At 35.7% G+C, this 22,454-nt stretch overlaps 2 protein-coding genes across 8 annotated transcripts in view; one reads left to right on the top strand and one right to left on the bottom strand.

Moving 5' to 3' along the window:
* FGF14 (fibroblast growth factor 14) overlaps positions 1–15,593 on the top strand; it is a 410,976-nt gene extending 395,383 nt beyond the window's left edge. For all 7 annotated transcript variants that reach the window (XM_084506781.1, XM_084506778.1, XM_084506784.1 and 4 more), the window contains 2 exons: positions 8,315–8,513; positions 11,082–15,593. In XM_084506781.1, the coding sequence (XP_084362907.1) occupies positions 8,315–8,513; positions 11,082–11,218 (336 nt within the window). In that variant the 3' untranslated portion in view covers positions 11,219–15,593. The remainder of the gene's footprint in view (positions 1–8,314; positions 8,514–11,081) is intronic.
* A 2,137-nt stretch (positions 15,594–17,730) lies between these two features.
* The window catches only part of ITGBL1 (integrin subunit beta like 1), a 147,154-nt gene continuing 142,430 nt past the window's right edge, over positions 17,731–22,454 (bottom strand). Inside the window, exons 10-12 of the mRNA XM_084506777.1 lie at positions 20,639–20,752; positions 19,001–19,115; positions 17,731–18,507 (exon numbers count right to left, since the gene is read on the bottom strand). Coding sequence (XP_084362903.1) covers positions 19,024–19,115; positions 20,639–20,752 — 206 coding nt within the window. The 3' untranslated portion in view covers positions 17,731–18,507; positions 19,001–19,023. The remainder of the gene's footprint in view (positions 18,508–19,000; positions 19,116–20,638; positions 20,753–22,454) is intronic.

The following is a 22,454-nucleotide window of genomic DNA, read 5'->3' as shown; positions in this document are numbered from 1 at the left end:
CAGTGTGTATATGAAAACATACTGCCTTGTTTGACATTGCATAATAGTAGCTAATTAATGCTAATATAGCAGTCACACAGTGACAAAAACTGGAATCATTTTTCTTTATCCAACATAAAGTATTGCAGGGGAGCAGAATTTCATTTATGATAACTGGTAAGAAACAATTATCCTCTGGGTGATTATTTTTTTTTTTGGTACTTGGTCATTTCAATAACTATTTTGCATGTTTTCACAATGATTTATATTATTTGAGGTTTTTTGAATACAGAAGATTATCTACAGTGATGACTAAAAATGTCTGGATAAAATTGTGTCAAAAAATTCCACTGTCACTTGGAAAGGTTCAGTCTAAATCTGAGAGCAGTCTGTGCTACTCCTACGTTATTTACCTGTGGATTGAACAGTGGATTGATTGGCAATGGATGAGAATTTCTTCCCTCACCCACTGTGGCTAGTTTCTACAGCTCTTTTACTAAGTCCTTCCTTTCAGTGTCTTAATTTAGTGCTTTCCCGTTTTTCCCTTGGCACTGGCCTTTTCTGGCTGAGAACCTGATGCTGTCTACATGCTGATGAATCGTGGCTGTTCTGAGTGGAAGTGACTTGGAAAGATTGGCTGGTTTACTCATTTTCTTCTATGGAACATCCCATAACAGTAGCAGAAGAAAATATTCCCTACAATGCACACAATTTCTTCTAGTCATGCCTTGGGGTGTGTACCTGTCTTACTGATATTGGATTTTGTTAATCACAGGTGTGTACAGGAGATAAAAGATGTCTTTCTGTGTTGATACAGAGAAGAGTTATAGCTGGTGTTTAAGCTGAAACCTTAAAGCAGATTTTTGCTGCAAATTTAAATTTTAAGGGAAACTAGGTGCTGAGGATTAGGTAGGGAAGAGATTATGCTCTGGGGGAAAGAAAGAATATATCATATCACTGCTACAAGGATTCTGGCTGCATTTCCTTTAAAGCCAAGGTTGCACTCAAGCCAGAAACCATAAATTTCTGTGGAATTTCGGAGTGGGACTGAAGCAGAAAAATAACATCACCCCCGTTTATATGTCTCTGGAGATTAAGGAGGATGTTACACTTGACCACATGCTACAATGTGTGATGGTTGTGGATGGACTGCAGCCCATTCTATACCCATATTTACAAATCTGGTTTATCACTAATATTTGTAAATTTAATTTTTAATTCAGGTGAGGCAACATTTTTTTATCAGTTCTCTCAATGTATTCTAGTTTTGGCATGTAAATGTTAAAAACACAGTTGTAAACATTAGGTACCTTTCCAGGCTTTTTCCCCCAAACCTCCTTTTGCATATGTTTGAATTTAAACAACCTGGATTCACTTACTCTAATATGAGAGTCATGATTCAGATCTGCATTATGGGCTTCATTTCAAAAACATTAGTTCTCTTTTGCAGTCAAACTGTACGACATTAAATAACATATCAGAAATAGTTGCATCAAGGGAATTTTGTTCTATTCCATCCATGTCCTGCTGAGTTGATGACTCTGAAGTGTAGGTATCAATCAAAAGCACACAAATATCTCAGCACTGGTTGTGATATAATATTGTGTGCGGATGGGGAGAGAGAGAGAAGAGTTGTACAAGCCCCTATAAGTATTTGGGATCATTCTTCAAGTTATTATTTAAAATACACTTTTATCTGACATTTAGCCTTGCAAATAGTAAGTTTATGGAAGTGATGAGTATGCGTACTGCCTTCCATACAAGACATTATTGCCTGTGATCAATTATATTCTAATACAACCATCACTGCTGGTTGCAATCAAAACAACTTATTTTTTTATGAAACAATGAAGTTTTTGTAATTCAAACTGTTTTATGTTCTCTTTCGATCTGGACAGAAAATGAAGCTAAATTCAGGTTGTGATCTTAAACACACCATCTTAAACAGACAGAAACCTGTCCAAGATATTTTTTGCTAGTTTGTGCATGCTATGTGCCTTTTATTCTTGACCTTACTGTGAATCTCATGAATGTACATGAATAATGGAATTGCTATTTTATTAATATTACCAGTCATATCACTGCTAATTAGAATGCCAGTTAAGTGCTAATATTTGCAAGAGCACTGATTCACATTTCCTTTTGCCTAAATTTAGTCAGAAGTTGGTTTTTATTGTTATTGTTTTATCAGTTCTTAACCTGAAAATATTTTATAAGAAGTGGGAGCTGTTTTTCCTTAATTTTTATGCACAATCCCTTCTTTCCTTCACATGAATATCTTTTTTGTTTGTTTGTTTGTTTGTTTTGTTTTTGTACAAGCAGTAATATTCACATCATTGTGTCTTTGAGAAGGTCAAAGATGAGAGACAAGAATTATAGCTAAAAGTTTTGCTTTTACATGTTGGCATCCTGACTGCACTCTCAATGATTCTTTAACCAGCAGGATCATTCCTGTTTCTTTTCTGCACGATATCAAGTCCTGTGTTTGTTTACTTATGTATTTAGGAATTGTATTAGGAATCTTCCAGAGAAAATAAATAACACTAACTCTGAAAAGACAATATTGGTGTTCTCCAACTGTTAAGAGTATATTGAGAAAAATTTCTGTCTTAAGAGCATGAAATATGTGTACACAGAATTCTGAGCATTTGCTGCTTTCATGGGGTGCCTGTAGGATTGGCAGGTTCAGCTATTACTGCTTTCTATTTTGAAGCTTTGTTAGTAATGTTGCTGCAAAGTTCATAGTATGGCAGCTAGTCTCCTGCAGTCTTCCTCTTCCTTGGTATCTTACTCAGCCAGTTTGCATATAGAAAATTCTGCCAACTTTTCTTGTTCTTGCTACTATGTTTAAAAATTAAATCTCTATTAGGGGATTTTAGGTACAGATCAGCAACGTCTTCTCAATATACAGGGAAAGCTTTATGAATTTCTCTTTTATCAAGACAGTATCTAACCATATGTTGTTGAGTTTTCTGCCAGTTGAAGAGGAACTCTTGGACAAGATGATTTTGAATGGTAACATTTTGGCCAGCTTAAGAATTGGAAAAAAATAGTGCTATGGATAGGAAGTCTTGAGTAGATCTTTTATTCTTTTATATAAACATTTGTCAAATAGCCATTCTGCAAGACAACAGCCTAACTAATCTAATTCAGTGTGCAACAAGTCAGATAAACGTTGATTTAGGTATTTTCCAGTACTCCTAAACAGGTGAAGCCTCCATATCTCCTGATTTTTGTTGCATGACAGTGCCTTTTACCCTTCTACAATGCAGCAACTGCTGTCTAGGATCTCATCATTCCACACCTCAATTACTCCAGTGTCCTCCCCTCCTGCACTGACAAATGCAGTACCACCCCCGCTGTTTCAGTTCAGAAGCCTGCCACAAAGTTCATTTTCCAGCTTCATTATTTTAACTGTATTTCTCTTCTCTGTTGAGTGCCTTCTCCTCATTAAACACAGACTGCTTCTCTTTAATTTTAAGGCCCTTCTTCATGAGTCATTTCCAACCTTATTATCCACTATCAAAATGTCGCTTCCTCCTTTTGGTTCCTGTGTCACTAGCCTCTAACACCCCCAAAATACCTTTGTGCTTACTCTGTGCTGCTTTTCTCACCTTGCAGAAGTTTCCCATAAGCATCTGCAGAACTAGTGTTGTCTTTTCTCCAGCCTCTCTTTAGAACTCATTTGTCATCATTCTTAGCAAAAATGTTTGATAACCAGCTACTAGTATGCTGAGATCATTGTTGGAGTGTTTTGTTTCTTTATACCTTCTGTCATTCTGTATTTGAATGGTAACATGTTTGCATCAGGCAGACTCTGCTTGGTCTGTACTTCTAAAGCATCGATGCCCAGTTTCATCACCTGGACTTCTAAATGCAAATAATAAGTATGATTAAAACAGGATTAAAACTGGTATTGAGTTCTGAAATGGATTGGTAATCAGGTCTTTCTACTGTACATGATTAGACTGGCTGTTCCTCACCTGGCAGTTTCTTTGAGTTCGTCTTACTGTTGTGTTTTCTGCTTAGCACCATAGAGTAGCTCGTTCAGCCTGCAGCAGTGCATTTGCTGCCTGGTGGGATGAGCAGGTCCCATTGTGCCCATCTCCAGGGGAATCCACTGCCTCCTTATGTGCTGCTGCCTACAATTCAAGAGGCTGACTGCTAGGTATATCATTTCTGTGAGCTGTAACTAGAATGATACCGTCATTTCCTATATTTCAATAAATAGAACAAATCTAAAGAGGTTTGAAGGTTCAGGAGCAGACAGCAGGCAACTTTTCTAGCAGGCCCTGTCCATGGGGATTCTTTCATGCCTTTCAACAACTGAGGTAGAGCCATGGCCTTATGTTATCCCTCATGGTGTGCAGTGAAAGGCTACATTTTGGACAGTCCTGCCAGTTCATTACTGGTTGACTTACTGAATACAGATATAGTTTAAAATTGCAGGAGGAGTTCATATAATTGTTAAACAATATCTAGAAGTTATATGGCTAGCTCATGCTTTTACTTTGCAATGTTATGGTTCACAACACAGGTGTCTTGTTCAGAGCTGTATAATTATTCTTTCTGAGTGCTGTAACAGAAAACTATATGTTGTGGTTTTTTTTGTTTGTTTTGTTTTGTTTTTAGTGAAAAACAGTCACTACAAATGACTATTGCAGTATTAAAGCTAGCTAAATTGAACAGATGAAATAGTGAAAGACTGGCAAGTGGAAGTTACAATGCATAAGCATTACTTGGCAGGGAATTCATCTCACTGGTCATATGAATAGCCTCACAGCAATCCCTGTTTTTTATCCACAGCATGGGTAACCTGAGCTCCTTTTTTTCCAGCATTCCTAAGTTTAAGAGGTGGATAAAGTGGCTTTACAAAAATAAAAAAGTGTTTTGTTCTTAAATGAAAACAGATTCTGACGTCAGCACATATCTCCGTGAGCTAAGGCTCTGCTATCATGATGTAATGCTACAATGAGGAGTTTTGGCAACACTGGTGGTAGCCCCAAAACTAAGGTCTCCTCAGTGGCAGAACTTTTTGATCCCAAAAGGGGAACTCACAACCTATGTGTTATGATACTTATTAACTCTACAACTACTAGGAGAATTATAATCTCCAAATAAGACACACACCAAGCAAAAGCTTAATGGGAATCTAGCAAAAATATTCAAGTGACAATTCTTCCCAGCAAGGTGCAATTTAATACATCTTTCACTTCCATAGGACCCAGGAAGCTGTAACTGATTGCAGTTTACAGCCAAAGCCCTCTCCTGGGGTTTTGGAAATTGGCAGCTGGCATGTACTTTATTTTTCAAATGTTGCTTTGACAGAAGAAAACCACATTTTATGTAAGACTACAGGTTAAATCTGAGTACTGACCTTGGAAAATAAATCCTGAGCATAAGTTCGTGTTTGCAAGTCATATCCGGTTTTGCAATTCATTGATTTTGTAATACAAAATGTAAAGATTGTCGTGTGATCAAAACCCAAAAAGTCATTTTTGCAGGGAAGATCTACATGATTCATGTCACTCGGATGCAGATTTAGATTCCTTCTGTCTGAATACAGATAGCCAGGTAGCCTAGGGGAGTTCTCTCATTGAGTTTTTCTTATAAAATGCCATCATACTGTTTTCCCTCTAACAGTGACTTCAGATAAAGTGGGCTTAGTTGATTTTTTTTTTTTTTTTAAGGGAGTGCAGTTAGCCCGTGATAGTCATTTTCTGAGAGTTCCTACTGGGTTGAGGCTTAGCTCTACAGAGCTAGACTTAGCCTAGGTACATGCAAAAAGCATCATTTTAGGTGCCAGGGCTGCTTTACTGGAGAAAATACGTGTGTAAGCAGTTTTTTCAGCCACCTGAGACGGTGTCTACAGCAAGGCTTTAGAAGTCAGAAATATTCAAACCAAAGGAAAAGCCCATTTCAGAAGTCGCTTCTGAAAGTCTCAGAGGAATTGGTGGCTGTATTTCAGTATAGTCATCATCAGGTGCTTAATTTTCACTCATGAATACCCTCTTTCCACTTCACTGAAGCTATTAGCATCATGCTTTAATCTAGCATATATTTAAGTGAATTTTTGATTGAGAGTTTATCCCAAGCATAACTGCATCCTAATAGACTAGATGAATGCAAACCGTGACCAAAACTGATGTACTACCAGTTCATCTGGAGTACTAGCTGCAATAATTTGGGGCAGAACACTGTCACACTGACATTCAGCTTTGGTTCTTCCTTCAAATAATAATAATAAAAAAGTATCATCAGACTATTACTTTGATTTTTATAACTATGAAATAGTAATGATGCCAGTTTGTCTAGTCTATCAGCCTAAATCCAGGAGTATATAAGTAACTGTATTGATACAATCCTTTTTTATTATTATTATTTGGTAAAATAAAATACCCAAAGTCTCCTATGCTGTGCAGTGCTAGAGACACTACAGAACATGCTAAATAATGGAGTTGAGCAAAGAACTGGGCTTAATTCAAACATGGAATATGGTTTTCACAGAATTTTGTTTAAGTGTCCTAATGGATATTGTTTGGGGAATAAATAAATAAATAAATAAATACTAATCATAGACAGTCAACCAGTAAGGAGGAATAGAGAAGGACAAATAGCTTTTGTTTATAGCAAAAAGTGACTGTTGGCTAAGAAGTAGTGTTTATGGTAATTGAGCTTTTACAAGGAAATAAAATGTAGTGGGGAGCACAGGGGGTAGCTTTTGCAGCGAAGCAGGTAATGAGGAGATCTGTGTAGTCAATTCCTGATTAGCATCTGCTGTTTCAACAGCTGAGGAACATGACTTGCATGTAAATGCCTGTGCTAGGGTGTAGCAGGTATTCCCTCTAGCATGTCACCCAACCTGCTGGTTTTGAGTCTCCTTGAACCCTATCGTGATTTGAAATCAGCAGAGGGGAAAGGAGAGTAACACAACCATCAGCTGCCTTGGAACAGGGGGAGAAAAAAAAACAACAAACGTGGCAAAGGAGAAACTGCTGTTACGAAATTTCCTCTCGTGGGTTTTGGGTGCCTCTAGTGCAGATTGTATTTGCATTTCTGCATATGTACATAAATACATCTGTACACATAGGTGGTAAAGAAGTGGTGGTGCAAAATTAATTTATATAATTTATATTAATAGTGTTAAATGAGTATTGCAAGGAGCCAGTAGCAGAAAGAGAGAAGTAGAGAAAGAAAGAAAAGATACTGTGATGGAGAAGAGAATATATATTATATTTCCAGAATTTTATTTCTTAGGAAAGATAACTGAAAGTAATATAAATAAATAAAACTAAGAATTAAAAAAAAAAAATAATTTAAAAAAGGAGGATTTACGGCTAAGAACTTTTCCACCTTCTCCTTTTATGATGGGATTATCATCCAGTCCACAGCCTTCAACATACATGACCAAAGATTGAAAATCTTTGTTCTATGTTCACAGAGAATCCCATTTTCTCATGATAAAAAGTGTAAATGAAGTTTAATGGTACATTAAAATATGTAATTTTATTTGTTTATTAACTTGCTTTTTTTTTTCTTTTTTTTTTTTTTTTTTCCCCTAAGGATGTTGGTAAACTGTCCCAATATATGTGTACATTATTTTACTATTTTTTTACTACTTGTTTTATTTAAAGTTAAAAGAATACAGCTACTGGGCTCCAGAAGTTAGTGCTTAGGTTAACTTTAATAAAGAGTTCAGAACAACTGCTCTGTTACTGAACGTGACTTGTGGAAACACTAGCAATATTGAGATGAATGCTGAGGATGTCAATAGGAATTACATTTTTTGGTACAGAAATCTGTACATGAACACAGTGTTGTCCTGCAGTGTTACAGGCCCCAAGGCCTACTCTAGGAAATGATGCATTTTATAATATGTTGGTAACAGTGATTTTTAAGCATTAAATATTAGTTGTTGTAAACCATAGAGGGAGTTTATAGCATTTATTATACCTGCCAAGTAAGCTAAAACTGAACAATTGTTTTCTTATCAATGTTATTTTAGCACAGACTTTCTCAATCAAGATAAACAAGGATATCCTTGCAGAAAAGCAAGAAATAACTATGCCTATATTTTAAATAGTGTTTTTATGTTTGTGCTGCTTCCTCTGTATTTGAAGATATACTATCCCTGTTGCACAAACAGGGAAAGAGAGGCATCCACGAGCGGAGAAATAACTTCACCTTGAGGTCATCTAGAGGAAAACAGATCTTCTGGTCTCAAAACAGAACCTTATTATAAGTCTTATATTGAACTAATCAAGAGGTGTTCATGAGTTAACAAAACAGAAACAGCACTTCAGAGATATCATTTAACATTCTTTTCCTCCCACAGGAACTTTTTACACCGGAGTGCAAATTCAAGGAGTCTGTTTTTGAAAATTATTATGTAATCTACTCGTCCATGCTCTACAGACAACAGGAGTCCGGAAGGGCCTGGTTCTTGGGGCTGAACAAGGAGGGGCAGGTCATGAAAGGAAACAGAGTAAAGAAAACAAAACCAGCAGCTCATTTTCTACCCAAGCCATTGGAAGGTGAGGTTCAGTCCATCACTGGCAGATCTTCCTATAAATCCCAGGAAAAGAAGAGGGAATGGTTTCTAAAATACCTTTTGCAAATGTATGTGCCACATATAGGGGCCACTCCAAGTGACAGTCGCCAGGATTCATGGAGCAGATTTGTGCTTCGGCATACTGATGCTAGAAAGGACAGGTCTAAAACCATTCTTTCAAGGGATTAAGAGGTGATTTTGCAAGAAAAGAAATCTTTTGTGGAAGTGCTTTGTGCTGCCTTTAAAATATTCTCTTGCTAGCAGCAAAAATTCTTGTGAGTCTTGCAGTGAGATAATACTCTTTTCATTAATCAGAATGAATTAATGGATATTGTAGGATAGTTGGGAGTTATAACTGGAATGGATGAAATGTCAGTATTTCAAGGTAAAAACCTTCTAATACAAAACACATAGGTCTGTTTATAAAATAAATTATACTATATTAATTAACCAGTTGATGTAATGCACATAACTTGTGTAAGCTGGTTATTAAACAAAGGTAGAAGCAAATAAGTCTTACTTACTTTACACACTAAAATGGTGTCACATGTTCCTTGGAAAACTCATTCACTTATATCTTGGAAGCAGAATTTATGATCATTTCTATTTATTCCGCAGGCCTTTTCTTACCCCTTTTGCTTTTTGTATCCTGTCCTGGCAGCACTTCAAATTTCACTAAGACCATTGCTACACACAGCCTCAGTCATTCTGAAAATTATTTCATTACTTAACATCATAAAACACACACAAGTGATGCTTTAGTTAGCAGTCTCATTTCTTTCTTTTAACATTTTAACTGAAAGTTTTGATTAATGGATCAGTTTGTTAAATGTTTTAGATTCTTTATGATGAAACTCTGAACAATCCTATGTTTTAAATTTGTCTTTGAACTCAGGCTGATGCCTTTGTGCTTCCCTTGTTTTGCAAGTTTTATGAATTTCCATAAGCTTTCTATTCTACTGACATTTTATAAGTCAACCTGTGTAAATTATAAGAACTGTAGGGGGAGATCCCAGTGCATTTTTAAAAGTAACATCCATGCATATAGATTAGGAAAAAAAAAAAAAAAACAACTTTTTTTTTTGTAAATGTTTGGATGGTTAGATGCTCCCAAAATACCCCAAGCAAGGCATAGAAAAAATAGAAAATATATATATATATAATATACATATATATATATATATTTTTTTTTTTTTTACATTGCCCATGACGGTTATTAAATATTGCAGCTCTTCTATGTTATTCCTTACTTTACAGTTTCATTTCATGTTATTTGACTTAATAATTTTTGTAGGTCACAATGTTACTTCATCAAGATCTTTAGTTAACCAGAAAAGTGTCCTAAACACAGCTGTGGGGGCTCACCCTGAAGACGATCATATCCAGACTTATGTACTCTAGAGAAAACATTTAATTTCAGACTTTCAGAAGTCATAGAGGGATTTAGAGTATGGTACTGGAAATGTTAGAACAAGTATTTGATTAGTTACCAAATTTCATATTTATTATGAAACCCCACACCACCGAAGATTAAGGCCTGTACTTTGATGCTCCTGCCTCCTACTCTAATTAGCCAAGGAATGAATTGTGCTCTCTATAGCAGCACACCCAAATCATAGTGTGATGATTAATTCTTTTGACTGCTTTGATATGTCTTTTAACACTGCTCTGGTATATTATAAATAAATACTACTGAACTTAGGCATAAGTGGAAATATTACCTGATTCACTGACATGGAAAAATAAATTGAATGATCCAAGAGCATTAATCATTAAGGCAGCTTAATGCCGAAACTGTGTAATTGAACACATGTATTTTTCTCAAAGGATTTGAAGTGGTTAGATAGGTACTGAAGCCCTGAGGCAAAGTTTTAATTCATCTAAGAATTCTGTTAATAGTTAATTTGGAGTTTTCTACACTTTGTTCAGTGAAGATAAATGGATCCTGCATATGGTTTTGGTAAGGAAGAAAACCCCCAAACTTCATGTGGACTCTGCAGAATACACCTGGACACTTCTTCAGTGCAGACCTCAAGAGATTATGGCCAAGGTCCTCAGAGTTGGGAGCCAGATGTACAAATAATTTAGTACAACTGTACCCAAGCCTAGTCTTGCTATGTAGGTCTGAAAAAGGACATTTAAGTCTAGACAACTCATAACATTTTACTTCTAAAAACTCACAGAATATTTATTTAAGGGTTGTAGATATGTGTGTATATAAAAATATATGCCTGCCTCATGCAAAGACATAATGGTAGTTTTTAATTTCTGAGGCTTCTATAGTTTACTTTTAACGGGCAAGCATAAAATTTCCTACCATTTTTAACACAGACATAGCAGAAGTGAGAAATATGGAGGGTCAAGCAAAGATAACACTAATGCAAAACAAGCCTCTGTCAAAGTAAATAATTTCCCTTGCATGCAAAAGAAATGTGGTGTATATTAAAATACTAGTTATTGTAGATAATTAATCTTATTTGAGTTATGTTCTTAAATGAGATACATCCTTAAGAATGTCTCTCTTTTTTTTTTTTTCCTTTCCTCCCCTCAGTTGCCATGTATCGAGAACCATCTTTGCATGATATTGGAGAAACAGTGCCAAAGGCTGGGGTAACTCCAAGTAAAAGCACAAGTGCATCTGCAATAATGAATGGCGGCAAACCAGTTAACAAGAGTAAGACGACATAGCCAGATCCTCACAGGTGTTGTGACTGACTGAGTCCCGAGTGCAGTTGAGCAATTTATCCTTGCCGGACTTCCCCTCTGCAGTGTCTGTGGATCAGCTCGCAGCAAGTACTTGCGCGTTGCTGTTTCTGAACTGAGTTGTCGCAAGCGGATAAATCTCAACATGTAGCTCCCCCCACAACAAGAAGACACCTGGATGAACCAGCTAAACTCAGACCATGGAATGCCCTACCAGATATTGGAATGCCTTTTTAATATCTTTTCTGTGACTGTGACACTTCATGTGAATGACATACTTCACAAGTACACTTGATACCTTGCCTGCTGACAATTACCCATAATCCCTTTTTGAGTCCAGTTTCAGCAAAATCCATGTGTTTAAGTTCTATTTTGTAGCACACAAATAATCAAGTAATTTCTAGGTAGATGCTGTAAACCTGTGCTATTATGGATTTCTCTTCTTCCCTTTTTTATAAGGCTGCTCGCTCCACTGTCTGTGACCTTTTGCAGGGATTGTGTTTCTCTATAACTTAAGTGTTGCCGGCGGCTTAGTTTTGAAAGCAATCAGGGAATCAGGAAGCCTTCAAAAATCTATTATTACAAATTATATCTATAAAGAATAGGATCGTTGTCTCTGGCTTACAATGTTGATAAATGTGAATACTCTTTAGTAACAGATACTGTGCTTCTGAGGTGGCATTATAGTGGAGGGAAGAGTGTCAAACACAACCAACAAGAAGTTTTCTGAAACACGTGTTTGGCATCCCCCTATAGTTTCTTTGTGTGTGTGTGTTTTATACATATCACAGGCTTACTGGTAATGGTAACATTTGCCTTGCCCAGCGAGCAAGACCCACTCATTTTTGGGAAAGTGGGTCCAAAGAATTTTGTAGGCCTTGTAGGCCTGAATTAAGGCTCATTTTTCATCTACTAAATCTTCATTGTTTGAAAAACAACCACCACCAGTAAACAAAAGAAGTTAAGATTAACCAGAATTGCGCTACCTAAATCCATTTCAAATATAATCCTTTCCTGTTTTTAAGGAACAGAACTTAATGCCATTGTTATTTTTGGCTGATTTCCACACTTACTTAGCAAAGCATGGGCAAGGATGTTGTGTGTTCTTTTTGCAGCACCAATGCAAAGGGTAGTTAAAAATTATAGTTTAATATTTCTGGTGTTTTAAAATAAAAAGTTTTAAAACTGGACATATTACAAAACTTTATTTTTATTTTTAGCTAAGCATGCAAAGTCCAGTCCTATGTATCTCACTGATATTCCAGTACGTACCTCTACCCAGCTTCCTAGGATAATATGCCCACCAAATTGCTAGATTGAAGGTGCCTTGCCTTGATCTCTGTCTACTGTACTTTCTCCTACATGAACCTAGAAGAAATCAAAAACATTACAAAATTGAAGCCTTGGATCATATTATGAGAAACACTATCACCACTTTGAGTTTGTCACTTCTGAACAATGAAAATGATGTTAGGGGGAAAAAAGAATTAGACAATACCACAGAGATGCCACTGAAGTGTTACATACTTAAGTCACGTGCTTTCAGAAACTAAGAATGTGGATAATCTCTGTATGCTTACTAAGGTATTTGTTTCTCTGAAAGGGCAACAAGGACCAAACTGTACCTCAGTCTGGAAAACTGTGTGACAACACTCACTTGGCCTCTTGCTGTTATCTTGATATTTAAAGAAAAAGAAAGAAAAAAAAAAGAAAAAAGAAAAAAAAAAAAGAAAAAAAAAAAAGGAAATCATCCATTCCTTTTTTACTATTGTATTTCTTGCAGTTTATTTTATCATGTCTTTGTGCTGAAGTGTCCCTAACAGAGACCACTGGTTATTTCAAACTTCCTATCTGCTCAGCTGAATAACTGATTCAGTCTAAATTAACTTTTCATGCTAATTTTCAAATGTGTTCTGTTTTTATATGCAACATTTAGTGCACTGTTCAAGGAAGCTACTATAAAGCTGCTAAATTATGATTTCCTTTTTGGTAGGCCAGACTTCCTTGTTTATATATGTAATATGAGAACAGCAAGCAAACACTTGATGTTGGGTCTTTCCAGGGAGGGAATGAGTCAAAGAAAACAAAGAAATGTACAAAGAAAACAAAATAATACAAAGCTAATTTAATACTGTGATAAAAATGCAACAAAACTTTTAGACTGTGCCCTTGCCTGCTAGCACTAAATGTGTGTGTGTGGGGGGAAACAACATTTTGATAAAAACCTCGGTGCACCCTTCTCATCCCACCCAGTCCAGTGGGATTTGTGCACCATCCCTGAGGAAACAGAACAAAACCAAAGCAACTCACACGATGAGTTGGTGGCTTGCTTTGCATCAGGAGGACCCATGGGAGGCAGCAGTCTTGATGCTTTCCTACCTGCTGGGTCTCCAAGGAGAAGCAATTCACAATTATTTCAAGTAACCTAATACAACTGAAGGCTATATTCTCTTTCTCTCTCTCATCTAATTTTTTTTGAGAGCTCATGAGAAGGGAATACATGTGTTCATGTCCCAATCCAGCTGTCTTTTGATTCTTGCAAGTGTAAGAGTCTGGGCACAGACAGGACTGGAGAACTGGCTAAGTTGTGCAAGGAGCTTCTGGTTCATAGCCTGATGGTACATAAGTATGTTTTTTAACATTAAACTTTCAATCCCAGGTAATTATAATCTGAGAACCAGTTTGGGGGGGCTACAATTAAGGACAGGTTTAATTTTTGTAAGCAGTTAATACATTCTGGAAATGCACCATAGTATTTTTAATTTCTATTTTTGTTTGTACAGTCTAAATTCTTGTGTGTTTAATCCAATGAATAGATATCCTATTTTTATTTCTTTTTTTTTTTTTTTTTTTCTAGTCTGTTTAAACATTAGCAAAGGTGTCTTTGTGCTTTGGTTCCTCCATTTAATTTTGTCTCGTCTCATCCATTGCATGGGAGAAGGATGGCAAGGATTAACCGCATGTAGTAGGTTGTGTGTATCACAGAGTTGTTGGTCTGTATTAGTGAATTTACAAACATACATGCAAAGAGTTTGTCTGCATTGTACAGTTTGTGTTTAATATTATTTGTTGTATCCACAGATTCAACATGATGAATAAAACATTTATATGAAGGCATACCGAAAAACATCCAGAAAGTTTATGTAAGAAGTAGACTGTGCAAAACATAGTTGTGCTGGCCACAGTTTCGTGAAACTTCATATAAATAGGCTGGCAAACTCAATTCTCCCCTTTCACCATGCCAAAGAAAATTTTAGCTCCTTAATATAATACCTCTCTTGCTGTTCTCTAGGATGAGACTTCACCATTTTGTTCCCTCCAAAATTAATTTTGCTGTTAAGTGAAAGTTGTTTCCAACTGTCTGTTACTACTAACATACTGTATAGTAAACCTGATGGAATCAGTTTGTATTTACAGATTGAGTGTTTTGTACTTACATGTCCACCTGTCTGTGAATTTGCAGCTTTTGCATGCTTGCTTTGTATTTTTTTCTTTTGGGTTTTATCTAACTTCACAGAGACTGTTTGCACAGCAATCTAACTTCATCATACCATTTCATAATGCACATAAATGTTAATGCTGCACATAGGCATCTCTTTATATATATATTTTTTAATCTGCATTTCAACTACGGTTTTATTTGCCAAAATCAGTCACACCTGCACAGTTTTACAAATCCAGTTTTAAGTAGATATGAACCACTTCAACAAAGCACTGTTCTGTTATACTTCAAATATTTTATAAATACACAAGCATCCTTAAAAGATATTATAGAGCCTATAGAAAAGTGTCTATAGCTTTTAAATTCTTTGCAGTTGACATAACACAGCTTTTGCTTCATATGATAGGTTTTTTAGCCACATTCAAATCATATTTTTAATGTAATGACATTTTCATAAACTTTAATGTGTGTGGAGTTAGGTTGGTCCTTAATAAACCACCCCCAGATACAAATATAAAGCAATTCACTTTGACTGTGGTATATGCCTGAAATAACGCTTAAGAACTCTGGCCTTTTCTGAACTTTTTCTCTTGGTTTAGAAACACTGTAAGTGATGAGGTGTGAAAGGAGGAAGTTTGGTCCACACATTAAAAGTGTGTCTTGCTGATCCATCTCTTTATTGGTATAAATAAGAAATTATTCAGCTCCATTCAGATGGGAATGCGAGTGAAATTAGACAAAGTAAGGAGGTTATCTTTCTTTTAAATGCCCCTTTTGATAAACTCATATACTGTGCAATGCATTTTAAAATGCATAATAACAATTTTTGTGTGTGATTTCTTTTGTGACTAATGCAAATGCTATGATTTATTTTTAAAGCTGTAATAAAATCTTTGTTCTATTACCTAGTGACAAAAATACTCAATTTAGATATTTTTTTTTTCATCACAGTATCATTTAGCTACAAAGATGTCTTTCTGTCAAGAAACAAGGACAGTGCATCAGAAATGTCAAAGCAGGTACAGGATTAAACGTTCTTGTATGTGTTTCTGTAAGAGTATGGCAAGTGAAAAAAAGGATCATGAGGAGGTTAATAATTTCCACAAGCAAATCAATCCACAGCTGTTTTACAGATGATTTTACAGATGCTATATACAAAAGGCATACTCCCGAAAGTCTTCTGTAGAACCGTTCTGCACACTTCTGGATTGTGTTCTTTCTACCAGAACAAAGCAAGGGTACAGTATCATTGTTTATAAGCTTTATCAAACTATCCATAATGAACTCCCCATTTACCCAATTTGTTTTCACCACCTACAGACACCTTTTGCCACTGGCCTTGGAAGCAAGTTTTTACATCCACCACATAGAAAGAATCAGCCAGTATGTTTCAGTCCCTTGCGCCTTTTCCCTCTTTTACTGTTTATGTATCTGGAACTCCTGTCACAGGGAATGAGGTGTTAAAAATCACAATTTATTAATACAGCTATTATTTTCACATATGCAGAATAATAATCTTATTTCTTCCGTTCTCATTTTTCCAGTGAGGAAATGAGCCACAAAACAGAACTGCTGGGAGTCCTATCACCAGTTACCTCAGCATGAAGGGCGTGGGAGGAATGTTCAAACAACATAATAAGAAACAGAATAAAAATTTGAAAGGAAAATATGTATTCATTATATTTTAGCAGTCTTAGAAAATATTTTAAGGTTTATAGTGATAGCACCATTTGATTTGATAATTTACATTTTAATTAGCCACTGACAATAGTTGTCTTAGAATGTTCTAATGTTTTCCCATATATACCTTAACAAAAAATGTGGATAACACTTTTGAAATTCTATGGCCATGTAATCCACTCAACAGCCAAAATGTTGACTTTGATTTAAAACAACAACCAACAAACAAACAAAACAAAACAGAATAATCTTACACTAAGTATATAAATTTTAAATGAAAGCAAACTACAAAGTAAAATACATAAAATGGGACATTGTAACCCTCTATAGAAGCTTTTTTTTTTTTTTTTTTTTTTTTTTATGGACATGAGTACCTGGAATTCCAAGGCTGATCTATGGTACGTATAAATAAATCTGTTTGTCATACCAGTAAACAAGACAAAAGCATGCAATGAATCTAGAAAGCGTTTTTATTATCACAGAATCACAGAATATTTCTGTTATTACAATACTAAATACAAACAGAAGGAAATCAAATCCAACATTATATTTTTCATTGTTTGCTCTCTGACTCAGCAGAAAAATATATACGTGAAAAAACACCAATTATAAGAGGATTGTCAGCAGTATTCATAAATACAAACAAACTCAATAACCTGTGCTATCCAGATACCAGGGCTGACGAAACGAATATATGTTAGAATTTAAGAAAATATTTCTATTAATCTGTACACAGTTTAAGGGTTATAAGTATAAAATATAAATAATTATTTCAAGATGAATTTTACTTTGAAGTTTCTTAATCCTGTATCAATACATTTTAGAACTCTGCCTGATATTTTGGTTATCTAAAAAGAGAGCAGTTAGCAGCTTTGGGATACATGTCTTGTGCATAACTCCTAAAGTTATGCATGGTTATTTGGTGATTTGGTTACTATGCCTCCCTGAGAACATAGGTTTCACAAGCTTCACTTTTAGAAAAAAAGAATTCAGGTTAAGGAAAAAAAATGGGAAAGATAAAGTTACATGTGAAGGGGGAATAATGAAAGTGACTAAATACATTCATTCAATTTTTTTGCATTTTATTATACGTTCTGTACCATTGTATTTTCCTATTTCAAAATTGTCCTTTCTAAAAGAAAACAGATTTCTAGATGAATAATGGAAATACCTTTTTCAAATGATATTATAGTTCCCTTATTTCTGAGTCATGTACCTCTTCAAAAATCAGAACCTTGGCACCTAAACCACAATGCTAGTTTGATATTAAAAAGAAGTATTTTCAAAACATTTAAGCAATTTCTTGCTCAATCATGACTTCACAAAATGTAAACACTTTTGAAACTAAAATGTATGTATTTTTTTGCTCTAAGGAATTAAAGGGCTGCCAAATCTACGTGTATTAAAACAAAAAAACAAAAAAAAAAAAAAGAGACTCATATGTAAATAAGTTAGGGAAGTCCCAATAGTTGTGCATCGTTCATAACTCAATGTGAATTTCACACTGAGCATATCATCATTGAAAATAAAAATAAAATTTTTGTTCATACCACTGCTTTGTTTGTATTTACTGTATTAAAACTTCAATTACTTGTTTGAGCATCGTTGGCAGAGACCAGACTACCGCACACCACATCTGATTTTGCAGGTCAGTTGACCTTCAGGCTCCCAACTTCTTTGAAAACAGTGAAATTCAATGAATACCATGTGTGACAGTGCAATCTGTTCCAAGCAGTGATTTCTAATAGCATACAGAATTGTCATCCTAAAAGTTATTAGTATAACAAATTTTCATTTGCTTTACTTTCAAAAGGACTAGACAGCTATACATACATAAAACAGTATGAGGAAAGTACATGTGAGATGCAGGTTATATATTTGGAATAGCTAATCATACATTTATTTCTTTATTAGTTTAATTCCTTATACTTCTATAGGTTATGCATTTGAAAGTATTGTAGTATGTAGAATGGATAACCAACTTATGACACTCTAACAGAAACTAAGAAGTTCTTTTGCAGACAAGGGTTTCTTCAAACATTTTGGGTTTTCAGTCTGTGGTTGTCATGTAACTGAACATCAGTTATACAAATACAATTCTTTGACTAAAAAAATAATGTTTTGATAAGCTTCTTTACTGCTTCTTCTGGATCTAGGGAATAATCAGGATGGTTAGAAAGAAAACAGGTTCAAACAAAGTATTTGATAAACAGTGTAAAGTTAATCAAATTAAGTATTTGACAAATACTTAACTAGTGCTACTCTTATACTGCAATACTGTTGCATACTGATAGGGAGAGCCAACAACCAAATAGATAACGTAAAAATAAAAGGGTTTCTCACACTTTTCCCCAAAGATTGCTTTAGAAATAGGCATTAGGGGTATAATCTCAGCCCCACCGAAGTTACTGAAGCACTGTAGATGACCATTTTTTTTTATAATTTCAGCATATAGAGCTTGGACTATCCTGCTCCAAAATTATTATTATTATTATTAGTTTTCTCATTCATTTCTTTAAGGAGCAGACTCTCACATTACTGTTCTAGAGTATTTACACCCATGTATATGTGCTTCCAAATTAAATGCTCTAGCAGCCTAAAGAATATTCAGACAAAAAAAAAAAAAAAAAAAAAAAAAAAACAACCTCTAAGTCTCTGGTGTCCTTTGTTAAGGGTACTCTGTCCCCAGCCAGATTTCACAAGCATTTCCATTCCATCCTTCCCAGCATTCGCAGTTTCCACAGTTACAAACACCATTGCCTAGAACAGAATGAATAAAGAATGAATAAAGGGCAATTACCATTATTGAAATGTGCTACATCAGAATGTGTTTTATGAGGAGGAAAAAGCCATGTTAAAGGAGGTGCATTGTTCCTTTATTATTCCCCCAACTTTTTTTTTTACTTTTTTTTTTTTTCTTTTTTTTTGTGGAAGGAAGCAATTATTCCACCATTGCATTAAGAAGCCACCTCAAACCCTCAAACCCACATTTACATGTAATTAATAGGCATTCTCTCAATAATGCCATCAGCAGAATTGCAAATATTGTAATTATGCCACTGCTATTTGCACCCAGCTGTTGAGGCTCACTGTTTCACACTGTATGTTGAGGTACAAGAAGAAACAAAAAAAATTTTTAATGATGACGCAGAGATAAAATGTTACAAACAGAATATTAACAAAAATATCCCTTTGAACCTGAAAAACTTTAGACCTAAATTCTCAGAAGTGTTATACAAATATTATCAAGCTCTCTATTAGATGAAAAATGCATTGGTACTGTTTTGCAAAGGGGAAACATTAAGTACTGAGACCCATATTTTGATGTTATTTCAATAATTTTCATGACTCCTGGATGTTCAGCTGGAGAGCTCTACAGACTGGGTTTCTGATGTGAGATGCTCTTCCTACCGACTCTATGAAGATCTGTGAATGCCCACTGCCACTACGAATCAGGCTTTTGTTGCTTCTGTACTGGCTACATGGCCCAGAAAAGGACCCTTGCTAATTGGGCTAGCTGGGACACCACATTTGTGAACACAGTTTACTACTGTCAGCCTGACTCTAACCATCTCACAGATTTCCTCCACAGCTAATAATTGCTCAGCAAAGATTTTCTAAAATTAAGATCTGTAACAGGAAGCAGCGAGCAAGTTAATTTAACAATTCCCTTGTTACTGCCTGTCACCAGATTTGTCATGAGTGTTTGCTGGCAGCCTGCCCAATTTTATTTGCATCTGCCACCTGAATACTTGGACAATGTAAGGATGACACCACTTTAATCACTGGCCATCACGTCATAAGAAAACTGTCAGGTATTTCACCCTCTCACTGAGAACTGTCTGATTGAAGGAATATCTAACCAATGCCTCTATGCCTCTCACCTACCAAAGATCATCAGCCGAGCGAATGTTTTCTGTGACATACATGTATTACACACATAGAAAATCCAGCACAAGAGCAAAAGTTAAAGAAATCTTATGATGACAATGCTGCCACTAAAAGTTCTTTGTCAAAGAAGAGTCAATTGTAGTCTACTACAATGGAAACTGTGGATAGATTTCATAGCTGTTGTACTTATTTTAATTCATACTCAGACTTTCAAATGTTGATTTGAAATCTTAAGTTGATTATCACACTGCATGAAGAAACAATTACAGTGTGTTTGAATAACCCACAAATGCACTTCCTCCATCAGTGGAGAAAGAAGATGGGCTTTGTCTAACAATTTCCATCAGTGCTGTTTGTTTCTTAGAGCAATTAAGTGTTAGCCCGTACTGCACCTGTGCAAATGAGACCATCATGTTTGTCACAGTCTCTGTCATCACATTCACAGAAATCGCCCGAAATGTACCATTCCTGTGGTGAACAGATGCACTTTCCACAGTGGCAGGAACCTGAAATCACAAAGATTATTACTCACAGTCAAAGAGCACTGTCATTTTCAGGCTAGAAAATAACATCCCCAGACATGCGTGCACACACGCACACACACATGCACAAAATTGCTACCTAAGAAGCTATTGTATAAAAGAAAATAATCAAGCTAAAAGCTTTTTGAATAAAAGGATTCTTTCAAAGTCACCATGAGTATGGCAGGACGTTCCTCCTAATGCTTTCATTCTGCTTTTTCACTTAATCAGGACTCACACTTTGAAGCTTTCCTTTGGTTTCCGAGACCTACAATCAGGGCCAGTCTTCCCAGAAACTTTTTTTTTTTTTATGTGTGTTTTTTTTTTTTTCTTTCTTTTTTGACTAGAAAAAGCTCAAATTGTCCTTGACCCACTGTTACTGAAGGCAATAAAATCATACCAAGAAGAAAATGGCCCTCCACATCTAATGCCCTTAGGGATGTGCCTACAAAAGACCCAAAGTCTACCATTTAGACCCAAAAAATCTTCAACATCACAAATTACGCTGCTCCACCTCCTATGGAATAACTAAATATTTTCTCCAGGTCAGGAAGTGTTTGTCCACATAGTTATGGTTCAGCTGTTTGCTTATTCCTGCAGAGTACCCCAATGCCTGTTGTTGGGATAAACTGTTCTCCTCCTCTCCAGGGACGTCAGGTTGCATCTCCCCAAGCAAAGCAGGGACTCTGTGGTGACATTTGGGTAACACCACCCATAACCCACCAAGAAGTGGGGTAGAACCAGAAACCTCCCTTTAAGGAAAAACTCAAGAGACATCCCTATCTTCAGGAGAAGGTTCATGGCTCTGAATCCTGAAAAAGGGCAGTTGCCCCTGGACAATCATAAGTTGAGAAGTCTATAGTTTCAGAAGGGTCTGAGAGAGGCTTTTCTGCAACTATAAATGCCACTGGTTATTTCCTCCTGTCTGACTGCAACATTTGCCTGAAGAAAGCTGGCTTTTATGAAGCCCATCCTCAGCTGCTGGAACCTCCTTCTCTATACAGAGTTCAGATACTTAAATGCCAAGGTGAGGAGCTTAGCAAAAAATCCTTTGAGCAAAAATTCTTTTGTGGACCTAGCTCTAAAAGGATGTTACAGCACACAGCAAAACAAAACTATACAAAAAGCTCTAAAAAAAGAAACCCACCCCAAATAAATGATAACAAAGAATACATTTGCAGCTTTCAGTTACGGGAAGTGGAGTTTAAAGTGACCAAAGAAGCTGTTGACCTTTAACAGGATATACTTATAAATGAGTTAGATGCTGTTGAAAATCACACCTTTTTGCAATATTTCCAGAATGATTACAGCACAAAGCCACCAATTTCTTTAATGCATGATTAAAAAAAATATAGAGAGATGTTGATTCTGTCAGAACATAACTTAAACAGAATGCATGGGTTACTTAATAGGGGCTAAGACACCTTTCCATTCCTTTCACTGACCTCTGAATAAAATCCAAACCCAAATGTGGATTTGTCGACGTCAAACAATTTTCCCAGTTTTTTCCATAAGCGCTAAAGTCTCTCTGATCAATGAAACTTAATTCTTTAAAACTTTGGAGCAGCCTCAGCAGAGTATCTATTTTTTTCATTAAAATTTAACTCATTTATTCAGTTTATTGTAAGTTGACAAAAATTAACTCAATGCCTACTTTTAGAGAACTGTTTTAACCTGGAACATGTAA

The sequence above is a fragment of the Aythya ferina genome (genome assembly GCF_964211825.1).
Source record: "Aythya ferina genome assembly, chromosome: 1".
NCBI classification, from domain to species: Eukaryota; Metazoa; Chordata; class Aves; order Anseriformes; family Anatidae; genus Aythya; species Aythya ferina.
This window is presented reverse-complemented; position numbering and strand designations above follow the sequence as displayed.